At 37.6% G+C, this 16,330-nt stretch overlaps 1 protein-coding gene across 1 annotated transcript in view; it reads right to left on the bottom strand.

The window, feature by feature from the left end:
• MINDY2 (MINDY lysine 48 deubiquitinase 2) overlaps positions 1-16,330 on the bottom strand; it is a 116,559-nt gene that overhangs the window by 49,318 nt on the left and 50,911 nt on the right. Inside the window, exon 5 of the mRNA XM_036734558.1 lies at positions 918-1,020. Coding sequence (XP_036590453.1) covers positions 918-1,020 — 103 coding nt within the window. The remainder of the gene's footprint in view (positions 1-917; positions 1,021-16,330) is intronic.

The raw sequence follows: 16,330 nt of genomic DNA on the forward strand, positions 1-16,330 counted from the left end.
CCCCCCCGCCCCCTCCTTTTATCACAGTTTTTTCTGGTGCATTTTAAAAACTTTACTGGGTCATTTACAGAATCTGAGCTCTTCTAGGTTTTAACATGCCACCATCTTCTCAAAATTCCCTTTGCTTAGCTTTTAAAGCCCTTTAAAACATGACCTCAACTTGTGTTTCCAGAATTACTGTAAGTTATGCCTCCTCCCATATTATGCAATCCAATCAAACTGGTTCCTTTGTTCCTCACTCAGGACACCATCTCTTGTCTTAGTATCTTTGCAACAGATATATTCCCTCCTCATTTCAACTGCAAAAAAAAATCAAACTTCCAGAAGTAACTCAAGTAATATCTTCTATAGGAAGTCTTTTGTGATCCCCTCAACAGCTAGTTTGTGCCTCTTTCAAGTACCTTATTTTTAATTACTTTACATTTATTCTCTGCATATTTTTATCTATGTTGTTGCCTTGATTAGAAAGTAAACTTGCAAGTAGTGATTGTGTCATTCATTATATTTGTATCCTCAGTACCCAGCACATATCGGGTAATTAATATCAACCAATTAATACCAGTTGCTTAATACTTATTGATTGATATAAGTTGTACTTGTGTTCTGTCAACAATTACTCAGTACGGAAGCAGACCAAAGTAATAAAAATAATTAAAAACCAATTTGAATAACCTCTAGAGAATCTGAATATACTGAGGTTAGTTACTCAAAAAGCTATGTGAGAAAAGTATCCTATAAAGCATTATATAAATCTCAACAATTAGAAAATTTACCCCCTAAATTTCTTTAAGCATCTTTAAGTATATCTATAAGAAGTCTTATTACTAAATATTTGTTGAAATAATCTAATAAATGTAAAAAGACTAGATGGCATGGCAAATTATGTTTTAAAAATAAGAGTAATAGCACTCACCCACCTTCACTAACCAGCTCACTGTTGTCTGATTGCTTACAGGAAATTATCTTCTCCACCAACTGGTTGTAGCTGCAATTACCAACTGCTTTCACAATGTCAGTAATCTGCAAGACAAATAACTAACTCATTTATCTTGTAGGAGACAAGAGGGAAAACCATTCTCTCTAATATTGTCAGCCTATATAAAAACTCAAGTTAATTTTATATCAATAATAGTAAAGTTTTACTAGTGACAAGTAAAACACTAAAGTCAGTATCAAGTACCTTTTGACATTTCCTTTCTAATTCACTACAAATGTATTCTTCACCTGTATTTATGTGAAATGTCTAGGTTATATAAAATCTTCAAAAATAGAAAAAAAAATGATATACCTACATGTCACCTTGCTAAATAAGACGGAAATGTGTATTTAATTGAATGAAATAAAAAGTAATATTTTAGAATTATTCAGAGGCTAGAATAAAGTTTCAATATAATTTTTATTTAATTTACCACAAAAATGAAAATTTTACATTCAAGGAAAGGCTCGCCTAATTAATTTTTAGGCTAGACCTAGTTTTTCTAATTAAAAATAAAAAACTGAGTAAACATTTCATTTTACATTCAATTCAGTACCTAATACTTTTTAGAAATTTAATAGTTATTCTCCTTCACGACACTCTATGTTTGAGCCAAACCAGACTACTAGGTGTTGTCCAAACTTGACATTCCTTATCTTGTTTCTATGCCTTTGTACAAACTGTCCCTAAATGCCTTGGACAGCTTCCCTTCTTACTTCTGCTTCTTCAAATCCCTAGGTTTCTTTCAAGGCTCAGCTGAGATACCGATTCCTTTTCCAAACCTTCCTGAATCTCCTTAGTTAATAGTGGTCTTTCATTCATCAAATTGTTTTGAATTTCTTTAACCATGTAATCTTGATTTGCTATAGTAAAACGTAATCTTGAAGGCAAGGACTGTTTGGTTGCTGTATCACCAATACCTAGGCACATAAATATGTACTTAGCTATTTGTCAAACTGAAGTAAATAAGCATGATGTTTTAAAATTTTTTAAACTGATTCCTTCTTAAATATATTGGTAATTTCCAAATATCTTCTGTTCCCCTTCCCAGTTCCCCAGGAATTTAACCTTTACTTGCAACAATGAAAAGTGTTAAGCAAAATCTGATTGACAAAGTAACCCATTTATCTCTTTGAAGAGAAGGGAAAACATGTTTCATCACCAGTTGTCCATGGTTAGTACTAGTGTTTTCATTCATGTGACTGCTGTCACTGTGCATATTATTCTCCTAGATCTGCTTGTTTCACTTAGCATAATTTTCATATAGTCCTTGCTATGCTTTTCTGAATTCTTCATATTCAGCTTTCTTATATAGTGCAATAATATTCCATTAGATTTATATGTTCCAATCTGTTCAGTCAACCTCCAATCAACAGGTACCTTGTTTCCAATGATTTTGTTTCAAGATTTTTTGTTTTTGCTAACACAAAGAATGTGGCTAAAAATACTGTTATATATGGAACCTCCCCGCCTTTTCTGTCACTGACCTTCGTGGGAATATAAACCCAGTAATGAGACTGCTAGGCCAAAAGGCACGAATAGTTGAATGACTTTTTCCCTCAATAATTCCAAAATTTTCCTGAACTGGAATAACTGAAAACTACACCAGTATATTAGTGGTACCTCTCTTTCCACAAAAAAAGATCAGTCCCTGAAACTTTAATTTTTCCTGTTTCTTTTGTCATTTAAAAAATCCAACTATGAAACATCTGAGTTGTTTTCATTTTTATTTCCCTTTATTACTAGTGATTTGGTCATTTTTTCATATGCTTATTGATCATTTGCATTTATTTTTATTGTATCAAATTTTAAAGTGCTGAAAGTCACTCTTCAGAAAATATACATGGCTTAATCAAAGGCATTTGCTTTAATTTTTTTTTGTCCTTCCAATAAGCATGAAGACAAGGAGAGAGGCAATTCGTATAAAATACGACTCAAGCAAACCAATATATTCCATCTTAGTTATATTTTGATAACTCATCACAGCATGGAGAAGACTGTGTTCTTGAAGGCTGTGCCAGTAAAGTATGAACTCTACAGAGTCTACATAGGCTTCAACTATAGTTAATGGGAGACTGTTTTCTGTCCAAGCATCAGCATATCTAAGGATGGATTCATTCATTACCAGTAGGTTTCTTTGGAACTCAGATCTCATCAGTACCCTTTACCCCCAACTGGAATGTGAAGAGGCCCTTCCAGAACCTTCATTTAAGGTGGGTGCCCGGGCCAGCTGCCTCTTCATTTCCTATGCACTGTACTCCTCTGGACTTCTCCATCATGTCCCTGGGCCAGATTTCTTCTCTCCTCCCACCCCCTTTCAACTTCCTTTTATGTGTTATCTTCCCCAATTAGACTGTAAACTCTATGAGGGCAAGGACTGTCTTTCTTTTTTCATACTTGTATTCCCAGTACTTAGTACAGTACCTGGCACATAGTAGATGCTTAATAATTATTTATTTACTGAAAGATGAACTCTTTGATTCTGGAAATCCATGAAACAAAGAAAAACACAAAATGTGTATCAGATCTCTGTGGCTCCCTTGTCTTTCTGCAGTGATGGTGGTAGACTGACATAAGAAGAGTCCTCAGAGAATACTAAGAATCACGGATTAATAAAGATTAATTTAACTGTTGGTACTATACCAATCAACACATATTTACTGAATATCTGCTATGTGCCAGACCCTATAGGACACAAAGATACAAATGCAACAACCTTTGAACTCAAGGAGCTTATGTTCTATTGTGGAGTGGAGTGTTAACATATGTATATATGCAAAATAAATACAAGGTAATTTGTGTGTGGGTGTGTAGTTAGGGAACTAATAACTCTGGGGAATAAGGAACGTCTTTGAGTAGAAGGCGGCTTAAGCTGAGTTTTGAAGGAAATGAGATTTTCAGCAGCAGAAGTGAGGAAGGAATGCAATCCAATATGAGAGCCAATGGAAAGGCATGAAGACAGATCTCTAAATATAAGACCCCTGGACAATAACTAGAGCCAATAAACTTCTAGGGACATGAATTATACCAATACATATACCCTTATTATAAAGACAATTTAAAGAAGGTATAGCTACATAGAATGATAACTAACAGGTTCTCCTAGGAGAGATATGTAAAATAATTTAATTCATTATTTACCCAAGGGTAACCAGAAAAATAATTTCATGGAACACTGACATCCTGACCCTCAGGCCTCAAGAAGAAAATAAGCAAAAAGACCACTGTGAAGATAACTGCATGTTATATGCTACCAATAGATGAAGAAATGGAGAAATCCTGCAAAGATCTTGACAAACTCTTTTAGGTTAATTCAACATATAAGTCAATAACCATTTCAATGCAAATCTGACAATAAGGGAATATAGTTTTGTGTGTGTGTGTGTGTGTGTGTGTGTGTAGGATAATATGGTTTAAGGTTAAGGAACAAAAGCCCAAACCCTTACAGAGAACACAGAAGTACACAGAAGCACCAACCTTCTTTGCACCAGCTCATATGACTTAAATAAACACTTGATTGAGATAAGTTCCTCATTGGATAAATGGCCCAAAGGAAATAAACAGTTCTTAAAAGAACTATAAGTTATTAATAATCATATTTCTCCAAACCACTCGTAAGAGAAATTCATGTCAGGCTTTACCTCACGGTTAGCAAACTGACAAGGGGACAAAAACATGAAAAAGAAGCAATATTGGAAGGACTGCAGAAAGGCAAGAATAATAACATACTACTGACAGATCTATAATTTGTTTCAACCATTCTGGAAAACAATTTGAAATTATTCTAAATGAATGACTCAAATGTCCATCCCCTTCAACAAAACAAATCTTGATACTAAGCAAACACCACAAAAAGGTCAAAGATAGAAAGAAAAATGTTGCCATATATACCAAAATATTCATGGTGACACTTTTTGTGGCAGTAGAGTAAATATCTATTAACTGAGAAATGGCCTTACAAACTGTGGCATATGTATTGGAATGGAATGTGACTGCGCCATGAAAAATAATGAATATGATTAGTGCAAAGGAAGCATAGAATTACATGAAATGATGCAGTGAAGCACGTAGAACCAGGAAAACAACGTATAGAATGATCAAAACGGTGGCAATGCTGGCGAGGGGATAGGGAGGGGGTAAAGATGAGAAGAAGAAGATAAAGAGAAGGAAGAAGGGAAAGAGAAGAATGAAGAGGAGGAACAGAAGAAAAGATGAGAAAATTCACCCCTCCTTCCATTACTGCAGAAGTAAGGGATTATAGTTGGCTGCTTTGCTAACTGCATTTTTTCCTTTTAAAAAAAATTCTTAATTAAAAATTTTAGGTTGCTTGGTAGAGGAAAGATAATAGGTTTTTAAATGATGAAAAACAGATTTTTAATATTTTTTAAATTTACATTAATCTTTAACTTAATTTTAATTTAATAATTAAAAATATTTAATTTAATAAAATATTTTTTAAAATAATCTGGCTTACCAAGCAACCATAATACTGACAGAGAAAGTTCAAAGTACATGTAACCTTCAAATTCACAAAAGAATTAAAAGAAAGGACAGTTACTTATTATAAGAATTTAAAGTTTTTTTTCCTGAATTCAGAATATTAAACAACACACACACACACACACACACACACACACACACACACACACTATAAAATATTGTCATTATTTGCATCATTAATGAATTCTGGCAAATCCAATGTCAAAATAATCTGTTTAATTTTAGCAGTGAGACAAAGCTGCCAGAACTGAAACATTGTTTATAGCTTACTCCGAGAAGCTGCAACTATTTAATTTGTACTTTCTACAGCTAGTGTTAACTTGAATGCTAGCTACTAGACCATATTTTTCCACTTTATTTCCTTCAAGCAAAACAATGAGATCTTTTATTATATAATCTAGTATTTCTAAATTCTAAATTGTTCAGAGAAAAACACAAACACGACCTCACAAACATCATCAAATAAAATACACAATTCCAAATGTTATCATGATAGGTTATCATCTTTGTTTAAAAGAAGTCTCCTAAATAAATTTGAAAAATTAAGAACTAGAATTAAGAAAACGCAGGACAGTCCTATTTGAGTATTTTAGATCCAGGAGTCATATTGCTATTCTGTAAAAATATCATCATTACAACAATTTTTAATAACTTAGTATTGAAAGTGTTATGCGCAAAAATACTCTCAAAGGTTTAATTTGAGATAAGATGAAACCTAAGGATCATAGGAAAAAGCTGACCATACAAATGTGAGAATAATGTGTTATTCTGTAGCAGCGTGATTAACAATTTAACTTGCAAACTCATGGGAAATTTTTAAACTACTCAAACCATCATCTTGTTTATTCACCAGAAAGTCTGAACAAACTTCTTTTAGAGTCCTGTAACCAAGAAATGGAGTTCGTGGAGGCAGAGGGGCAGAGTGGATCAAAAACTAGCTTCAGAGTCCAGAATACCTGGGTTGAAGTGCTCCTTTGGATAGATCCTGGCTTTTCATTTAAAGGCAAATTAAATTAGCAAAGGAGGTTAAAGACAAAAACCTTTAATTTGTAAATGAATTCTATTTGTACATTTAAGACACTAAACATGACCACTTTATAATCAAGTTTTATAAAATACCATATTTTGTATCTACTATTCATTATTCCATATCTCCTGTTGGTTGAAATGAATATTAAACTTTTCAGTTTTGTTTTCAGTTTCTCAATTGTTTTTGTCGTATCTCTCCTAATTAGATTGAGGTTCATTGTTATTTGTTATCTATATTTTGTACATTTGTGCATGAAAACTTGAGGCCAGGGGTCTTACTTATTGTTTCTTTACTGGATACTATCGCCTTTGAATTTCTGGGCGACTCTACTGCCATTTTTCCTACACTGTAGCCAGCCTATATGATGACTTTTTTGGCAGTCTGGTAAAATCTATGGACCGCTTTTCAGAACGATGCTTTTAATGGCAAAACAAAATAGACAGGATTATAAAGGAAACCAAAGATTAGTGAAAATATATACTTAATGTTTTTCCCATACAAGTTCATAGGCCTCCCTGAAATTTGTTCATAGACCCCAGATTAAGTATTCTTGCTCTATGATATATAACTTGTTAGGTAATTTTCTACCTCCTCTTTCCTTCTGATTAGATTTTGAAGACTTGGAATAAATGCATTTTTAAAAATTAATTAATTTATTTTAAATTTTACAACATTTCTACAACATTTAGTTTACGACATTCAGTTCCTCAAGTTTTTGAGTTTCAAATTTTCTCCCCCTCCCTCTCCTCCACCTTCCCTACCCAAGACAGTATGCAATCCGATAAAGGTTCTACATATACTTTCACACTAAACATATTTTCACAATAGTCAAGTTGTAAAGAAGAACTATAACCAATGGAATGAACCATGAAAAACAAGAAACAAAAAACCCCAAAAGAAACAAACAAACAAAAAAAAACCAAAACAAACAAAAAAAGAGAGAACAAATAGTTTGCTTCAGTGTGCATTCAGACTCTGTAATTCTTTCTCTGGATGTGAATCACTTTTTCCATCATGAGTCTTTTGGAGTTGTCTTAGAACCTAGCATTGCTGAGGAGAGCCAAGTTTATCAAAGTTAGTCATCACAGATATCCTGTGTCTGTAATCATGTATAATGTTCTCCTGGTTCTGCTCCCCTCACTCAGCATCAGATCATATAAGTCTATCCAGGTTGTTATGAAGTCTGTGAGCTCCTCATTTCTTATAACACAACAGTATTCCATTACATTCATACTTGTTTAGCCATTCCCCAATTGATGGGCATCCCTCTGATTTCCAATTCTTTGCACCATAAAAAGAGCTGCTATAAATATTTTTGAATAAATGGGTCCTTTTCCCATTTGTCTGATTTCTTTGGGGTATAGCCCTAGAAGTGGTATTGCTAGGTCAAAGGGTATGCACATTTTTATAGCCCTTTGGACATAGTTCCAAATTGCTCTCCAGAATGGTTGGATCAGTTCACAACTCCACCAACAATGCATCAGTGTCCCAATTTTCCCACATGCTCTCCAGCATTTATAATTTTCCTGTTTTTTCATGTTAGCCAATCTCACAGGTGAGATGTGGTACCTAAGAGTGGTTTTGATTTGCATTTCTCTAACCAACAGTGATTTAGAACATTTTTCATATGACTATAGGTATCTTTAATTTCTTCCTCTGAAAACTGCCTGTTCATATGCTTTGACCATTTATCAGTTGGGGAATGAGTTGTATTCTTATAAATTTGACTCAGTTCTCTATATATTTTAGAAATGAGGCCTTTGTCAGAGACAGTGGTTGTAAAACTTCTCTGCCAATTTTCTGCTTCCCTCCTAATCTTGGTTGCATTGGCTTCGTGTGTACAAAACCTTTTCAATTTAATCTAATCAAAATTATCGATTTTGCATTTCATAACACTCTCTATCTCTTATTTGGTCATCAATTCTTCCTTTCTCCATAAATCTGACAGGTAAACTATTCCTTGCTCTCCCAGATTACTTATAGTATCAGTCTTTATATACAAATCATGAACTCCTTTTGACTTTATTTTGGTATATGGTGTGAGATATTGGTCTATACCCAGTTTCTGCCAGACTATTTTTCCAGTTTTTCAAGCAGTTTTTGTCAAATGGGGAGTTCTTATCCCAGAAGCTGAAGTCTTTGGGTCTATCAAACAGTAGATTACTATAGTCATTGACTACTGTGTCTTGTGTACCTAACCTATTCCACTGATCTACCTCTCTATTCCTTAGCCATTACCAAATAGTTTTAATGACTGCTGCTTTATAATATAGTTTACCATCTGGTGTGCCTAGGCCACCTTCCCTAGCATTTATTCTCATTAGTTCCCTTGATATTCTGGACCTTTTCCTCTTCCAGATAAATTTTGCTATTATTTTTTTCTAGCTCTATAAAATAATTTTTTGGTACTTTATTTGGTATGGCACTACACAAGTAAATCAATTTAGGTGAAATTGCCATTTTTATTATATTAGCTCAGCCCAACCATGAGTAACTGATGTTTTTCCAATTATTTAGATCTGACTGTATTTGCACGCAAAGTGTTTTGTAATTGTGTTCATATAGTTGCTGGGTTTGTTTTGGAAGGTAGACTCCCCAATATTTAATAATGTCTACAGTAATTTTAAATGGAATTTCTCTTTCTATCTCTTGCTGCTGGGCTTTGTTGGTAATATATAGGAATGCTGAGGATTTCTGTGGGTTTATTTTATATTGACAAATGCATTCTTTTTTGGGGGGGGAATAATTTATTTACTTAATATTTTTAGTTTTCAACATTGATTTCCACAAGATTTTGAGTTACAAATTTTCTCCCCCTTTCTACCCTCCCCCCCCACTACAAGATGGCATATATTCTGATTGCCCCATTCCCCAGTCAGCCCTCCCTTCTGTTACCCCACTCCCCCCCCAATCCTTTTCCCCTTACTTTCTTGTAGGGCAGGATAGATTTCTGTGCCCCACTGCCTATATATCTTATTTCTCAGTTGCATGGAAAACAACTTATTTTTGAACATCTGCTTTAGAACTTTGAGTTCCAAATTCTCTCCCCTCTTCCCTCCCCACCCACCCTCCCTCCCTAAGAAGGCAAGCAATTCAACATAGGCCACACATGTATCAATATGCAAAACATTCCACAATAATCATGTTGTGAAAGACTAACTATATTTCCCTCCATCCTATCCTGTCCCCCTTTATTCAATTTTCACCCTTAACCCTGTCCCTTTTGAAAAGTGTTTGCTTTTGATTACCTTCTCTCCCAATCTACCCTCCCTTCTATTGTCCCCCTTTCTTATCCCCTTCCCCTACTTTCCTGTGAGGTAAGATACCCAATTGAGTGTGTATGTTATTCCCTCCTCAAGTCAAATCCTATGAGAGCAAGATTCATTCATTCCCCCTCACCTGCCCCCTCTTCCCTTCCAACAAAACTGCTTTTTCTTGCCACTTTTATGTGAGATAATTTACCCCATTCTATGTCTCCCTTTCTCCCTCTCTCAGTATATTCCTCTCTCACTCCTTGATTTTATTTTATTTTTTAGATATCATCCCTTCACATTCAACTCACCCTGTGCCCTCTGTCTATATACATATGTATATTACTTTCAACTACCCTAATACTGAGAAAGGTCTCATGAATTATAAACATCATCTTTTCTTGTAGGAATTTAAACAAAAACAGTTCAATTTTAGTAAGTCCCTTATGATTTCTCTTTCTTGTTTACCTTTTCATGCTTCTCTTGATTCTTGTATTTGAAAATCAAATTTTCTATTCAGCTCTGGTCTTTTCATTGAGAAAGCTTGAAAGTCCTCTGTTTTATTGGAAATCCATATTTTGCCTCAGAGCATTATATTCAGTTTTGCTGGGTAGGTGATTCTTGGTTTTAATCCTAGCTCCTTTGACCTCTGGAATATCATATTCAAAGCCCTTCGATCCCTTAATATAGAAGCTCCTAGATCTTGTGTTACCTGATTGTGTTTCCACAATACTCAAATTGTTTCTTTCTGGGTGCTTGCAGTATTTTCTCCTTGACCCGGGAACTCTGGAATTTGGTGACAATATTCCTGGGAGTATTCTTTTAGGGATCTTTTCAAGAGATGACTGATGGATTCTTTCAATTTCTGTTTTACCCTCTGGCTCTAGAATATCAGGGCAGTTCTCTTTGATAATTTCTTGAAAGATGATGTCTGTGCTCTTTTTTTTGATCATGGCTTTCAGGTAGTCCAATAATTTTAAAATTATCTCTCATGGATCTATTCTCCAGGTCAGTGGTTTTTCCAATGAACTATTTTACATTGTCTTCCATTTTTTTCATTCCTTTGGTTCTGTTTTATAATTTCCTGATTTCTCATAAAGTCAGTAGCTTCCACTTGCTCCAATCTAATTTTTAAGGTAATATTTTCTTCAGTGGTCTTCTGGACCTCCTTTTCCATTTGGCTAATTCTGCCTTTCAAGGCATTCTTCTCCTCATTGGCTTTTTGGAGCTCTTTTGCCATTTGGGTTAATTTATTTTTTAAGGTGTTATTTTCTTCAGCATTTTTTTGGGTCTCCTTTAGCAAGTCGTTGACTTATTTTTCATGATTTTCTTGCATCGCTCTCATTTCTCTTCCCAATTTTTCCTCCACTTCTCTTACTTGCTTTTCCAAATCCTTTTTGAGTTCTTCCATGGCCTGAGACCAATTCACATTTTTCTTGGAGGCTTTTGATGTAGGCTCTTTGATGTTGTTGACTTCTTCTGGCTGTATGTTTTGATCTTCTTTGTCACCAAAAAAAGATTCTAAAGTCTGAGTCTGTGTCCTTTTGTGCTGCCTGGTCACGTTCCCAGCCAACTACTTGACCTTTGAGCTTTTTCTCAGGGTATGACTGCTTGTAGAGAGTACTTTGTCCCAAGCTTTAGGGGCTGCACTGCTGTTTTCAGAGCTACTTCTACTCCACCTTCACTGCAAGCTCTGCCACAACACTGTTCCTCCTCCCTCAAGAACCGCCAACCAGGACCTAGACCCAGATCCAAGCAGAACAAAGCAAGGGAATCTTGCGCTCCCTGCAATCCCACTCTGAGCTCGATTCCTCCTACTGCATGGGCCAGGGACTCTGGAAGCAGCTGATGTTGGAGCTTTGGAAGTAGCCGCAGGAGCTTCCTGCTGCTGCTGCCACCACTGCTGTGCCACCTCCACTGCCCCCAGGGCTGGGGCTCGACTGCTCTTACCCTGATCCAGCAGTTCTCCCATTAACCTGTTCCATGGTATTTGGCGTTTATGGGTTGAGAAGTCTGATAACTGCTACAGCTCAGTGATTCATGGCTCTCAGGCCTGCTCCAGCCCACTCCTGGTCTGGTCTGTCCTGGCGCGGCCCATGGTGGGCTATGCTGCACTCCCAGCACTGTGCAATAGACCCTTCCCAGGCACTCTCCAGACCCTCCTGGGCTGGAGACCTGCTTCCCTTTGCTATTTTGTTCTGCAGCTCTAGAATTTGTTCAGAGTCATTTTTACAGGTGTTTGGAGGGATTTGGGGAGAGCTTAAGCAAGTCCCTGCTTTCCAGCTGCCATCTTGTCTCTGCTCCCCGAGACGAATGCATTCTTAACAGATCTTCTTAAGGCATACTTTGTCCCTGGCCAGGAACCTGTTATTTCTCTATCTTATGATACTTTCCAGAAATCCAAAGACTGTTCTTAGATACCATTTTCTCTTTAATACACATACACAGACACACACACATTTTTTTAAAGATAGTATCTTCCTAACATCGGTTCAATTATCAAAAATATTTTTCTCAAGTCCTTGATTTTGATCAATAGCAGTGATTAAATAATATGTTTTTAAGGTTTTCAATTTCTTGTATAAGATTTCAGTCTTTAGCAAGGCTTTCTGGATTCCTTCTGGCAATATCGTCTGGACTCACATGAATCCCCACATTTGTATTAGTTGTCTGTTTTTATAAATCTTGGGATGCTCAGTCACATCTTTTATATATGCCCTGGAAGACAATAGATGCTTTCGTTGTTATTAGGACTCAGTACTCAGGAGGCGGTCACCAGAGACGGCTACTTATTTCTTCTTCTGAGCGTTCCTGGATGCCTTCTCATCTAACCTATATCATTATTACTGGAGGAAAGTATCTGCTTCCTCCTCTTTAGGAAAAGTCTCAAAATTATGATTTAGCTTTAAGTATTCCGTGATCCTTCTTCCCTCTTCTCAACATCACATTCTTCTGCATCCCAACCTCCTGACACAGATCAAAGTTTACCAGTGCCTCTTCAACTCCATTTTCTTCTTTGCCTTCACATAGATGCTCTTCAGTTGCTGTTCTCCCTCCCTCTCACAAAGGATCACTCCATTCTTGCTGATAATTTGGAGAATAGAGGGGTTGTCTTTAATCCCCTTCACTTTATCTTCTAGAAAGGAGACTATTCTGTATTTTGATGGCATATAACACTCACTTGGCTATGGCAGAGATACAAATACAGAGAGTTTTCTGCAGGTAACTGAAAAAATGTTGATGTTTTCTCTACTGGCTAAATGTATATATGGTAACAGATAAAAAGTCATAGAAACTTAGTACTTTGCACACTGCTTGGCATTAGATAAGATGTTTAATAAATGTTTATTGACAGACTGTTTGGAAATTTGGTAACTTTTGATCCAATGACTTCACTGCTAGGAATTCAGAGAATCACAAAATTTCAGGGATTCACCTCGCTCTAATAGGGAAGACAATGGATAAGCAGGTATACACATAAGATGTATGTGTGTGTGTGTGTGTGTGTGCGCGTGCGTGTGTGCACGCATGCATGCATGTGTACGTATGTGTGTATAAAAATTGGAGGTAATCCAGAGGGAAAGCACTGGCATTAATGGAAACAAGGAAATGTTTGCTGCAGAAGGAGGGATTTGTCTGAGTCTTGAAGGACCCCCAAGGACATTCAGAGGCAGAGATGAGGAAAGAGAGTATTTCAGGTATGGCAGACTACCAGTGAAAAGGCACAAGTGTTGGAAGTGGAGTGCTGTGTGTGAGGAACAGCAAGGAAGCCAGTGTCATGAGTTCATGGAGGACAGTGTTGTAAAAAGCCTGGAAAGGTAGGAAGGGGTCAGTTTGGGATGAGCTTTAAAAGCCAAATACAGCATTTTATATTTGATCCCAGAGGTAGGGAATCACTGGAGCTTATTAAATAGAAGTCAAATCTGTCCTTTAGGAAAATGACTTCGGCAGTTGAGTAGAGGCTGGAGAAAAGCTAGGAGAAACTTGAAGCAGGGAGACAAACCTTTATACCTTTAAACTGCAATAGTCCAGGTAAAAGGTGATAAGAGTGTAACAGGGCGTTAGTTGTGATGGTAGAGAGAAGGGAACATATTCAAAAGATTTTGTGAATTTAGAAATGACAAGACTTGACAACAGATAGATTATGTGGAATGACTTTGAGGATGACACTGAAGTTGTGAGCCTGGGTGACTTGGTGAACAGGAAAGCTGGAAAGAGTATAGAGTGTGGGGGAAAGAGAAGTTCTGTTTTGGACCTGCTGAGTCTGAGATGCATATGAACAAAGGCAGGGAGACATAACAAAAGGCTATTGTAATAGTCCAGACAAGAAGTTAAGTGAGCCTATAGTAGAGTGCTAACTGTGTGAATGGAAAGATGTAAAGAAAGACAGAAATAAAGATGTAAGATTTAAAGATAGAAACAAGAAAATGTAGCAATAGATTAGATACCTGGAGTGAAAGTGATTCAAGTGGTAAGGATGACACTGAGATTGTGAGCAGGAGTGACCAAGAAAATGGTGATGTTCTGGACAACAATATGAAAGTTGCTGAGAAAGTAGAGGATTTGGAGGGAAAGATAATGTGTTTAGTTTACAACATTTTAAATTTGAGATGCATGGGGAATATTCAGTTTGAGATATTCAAAATGTGGAATTCTAGTGCATAAAGATGATAATTAAACCCATGAGAGCAGATGAGATCACCAAGCAAGATAGTAAAAAGGAAGAAGAGAAGTAGCCTGGATAGACCCTTGAGGGAAACCCATGATTAGTGGTTATAACCTGGGGGAAGATCCAGCAAAGGAGACTGAAAAGAAGTGGTGAGGGGCAGGTAGGTGGCACAGTGGATACAGCACTGGCCCTAGAGTCAGGAGGACCTGAGTGCAAATCCAGAATCAGACACTTACTAGCTGTGTGACCCTGGGCAAGTCACTTAACCTTGATTGCCTCCAAAAAAAAAAAAGAAAGAAGGAAAGAAAAAAGAAAAGAAGTGGTGAAACTGGTAGAAGAACTCGGTAACTGCAGGATCATAAAAATCTAGAGATGAGCGTATCCAGGAGAAAGGATGACTGGCAGTGTCAAATGGCACAGAAAATCATTGCAATCTCTTTTCCATGTGACAATTTAGCAAATACTTAAAGATGGTTATCATTTCTCACTTGGGTCTTCTTTTCTCCAGAATAACTCTTCCCACTTTCTTTTAAGTAATTTTAACGTGCCATGGATCTGACGTCCTTCTTCATCTTGGATCCTTTCCTCTAGATGCTCTCCAGCTCCTATTACTTTCCATTATACACCATTTTAATGAGAATGGTGGAAATGGAAGGTGGTAAGTGGGCATTCAGCCTGCCCTCAGTCCTGGGCTCCACAGGCTCACTGACCCCTGGTGCTGTCCTGGGTTATGTCCCGGCCCCGTTCCTGCATACCCTGCCTGCCTACCAGCAGCCCCATTCCCAGATGCTACATCACCACCTCCAGCAGGATGGGCAGGGTGGCTCTGGCCAGCGTAGCCAACCCAGTACCCTGCAGCCAAAGTCTCAGGCCACCAAACCCACCTATGACAGTTCTCCATACTGGACAAACTGAGCCTCCTGAGGCGGGGGGGAGACACTGGACCTGAGAGGAGAACCCACACAGAGATCCATTCTTGGAGACTGGAATTTTACTACAAGAATACTTACAGAGAAACAGTAACTGTCTCAGCCAACAGTCCATCTGGGGGGAGCACCTATCTGCCTGCCCCTAATTCACTGTTTTATGTAATATATTTATGTATGTATTTGTAAGTGTCACAGAAGCCCGAATACTGTGTCTATAGCCTGCAGCTGTGTGTGCTCTCTGTCGGGAAAGAGGATCCTTCCCTTCCTCTGTGCCTCTCCTTTGACCCCAACTCTCTGGGATTCTACTCTGTCCCATTTGCTCTTCACAGAGGCATGGGAAGGGAGTGGGAGGAGGAGGGAAAGGGAAGGGGCCCTCAGCCAAGGCAGTTCAGGTTTGGAAGGGCCTGGTACACATAAAGCATCAAGGTGGTTTTTGTTTTTTTTTCTCTCTCTCTTTTCCCTCTCCTCCCCACGCCGCTCCCCTGCCCCCCGCCCCCGCCGCCCTTCCATGCCATTGAGTTTTCATTCCCTATGTTGGTTTTGCTATTACTTTTTTTTGTAAACCATTCTGTCATTTGTCCCATCCTCTATCTCTTCCCCCAGCCTGTTGGCATTCACTCTGGTCGGACGACAGAAGAAGTGTCCCAACCCACAACCTAAGGTGAAATTGGACATGAGCCATGTGTCTGTATAGGGGAGGCCCCACCCTCCAAGAACTTTTTCTTTTTTTTACCATCAGGGTCTCAGGCCATAATAGTTTCTGAAACTGTCTCTGTCCCCACTCCTATATCTAGCCCATCACCACAAAGTAGGGCCAACTACTCTCCCACCCTCCCAAAAGAAAACAAGTCCCCTCCAACCCAAGAGGAACACAGGCTTTGTTCCTTGTGTCCTCCACCAATTGGGTGACTGAACCAGAAGTTTCATTTCTTTTTAGCCCAAATTCCACATAATAAAGTTCTGAGAGTAAAAAAC

Source organism: Trichosurus vulpecula, chromosome 8 (assembly GCF_011100635.1).
Source record: "Trichosurus vulpecula isolate mTriVul1 chromosome 8, mTriVul1.pri, whole genome shotgun sequence".
Classification (NCBI taxonomy): Eukaryota; Metazoa; Chordata; class Mammalia; order Diprotodontia; family Phalangeridae; genus Trichosurus; species Trichosurus vulpecula.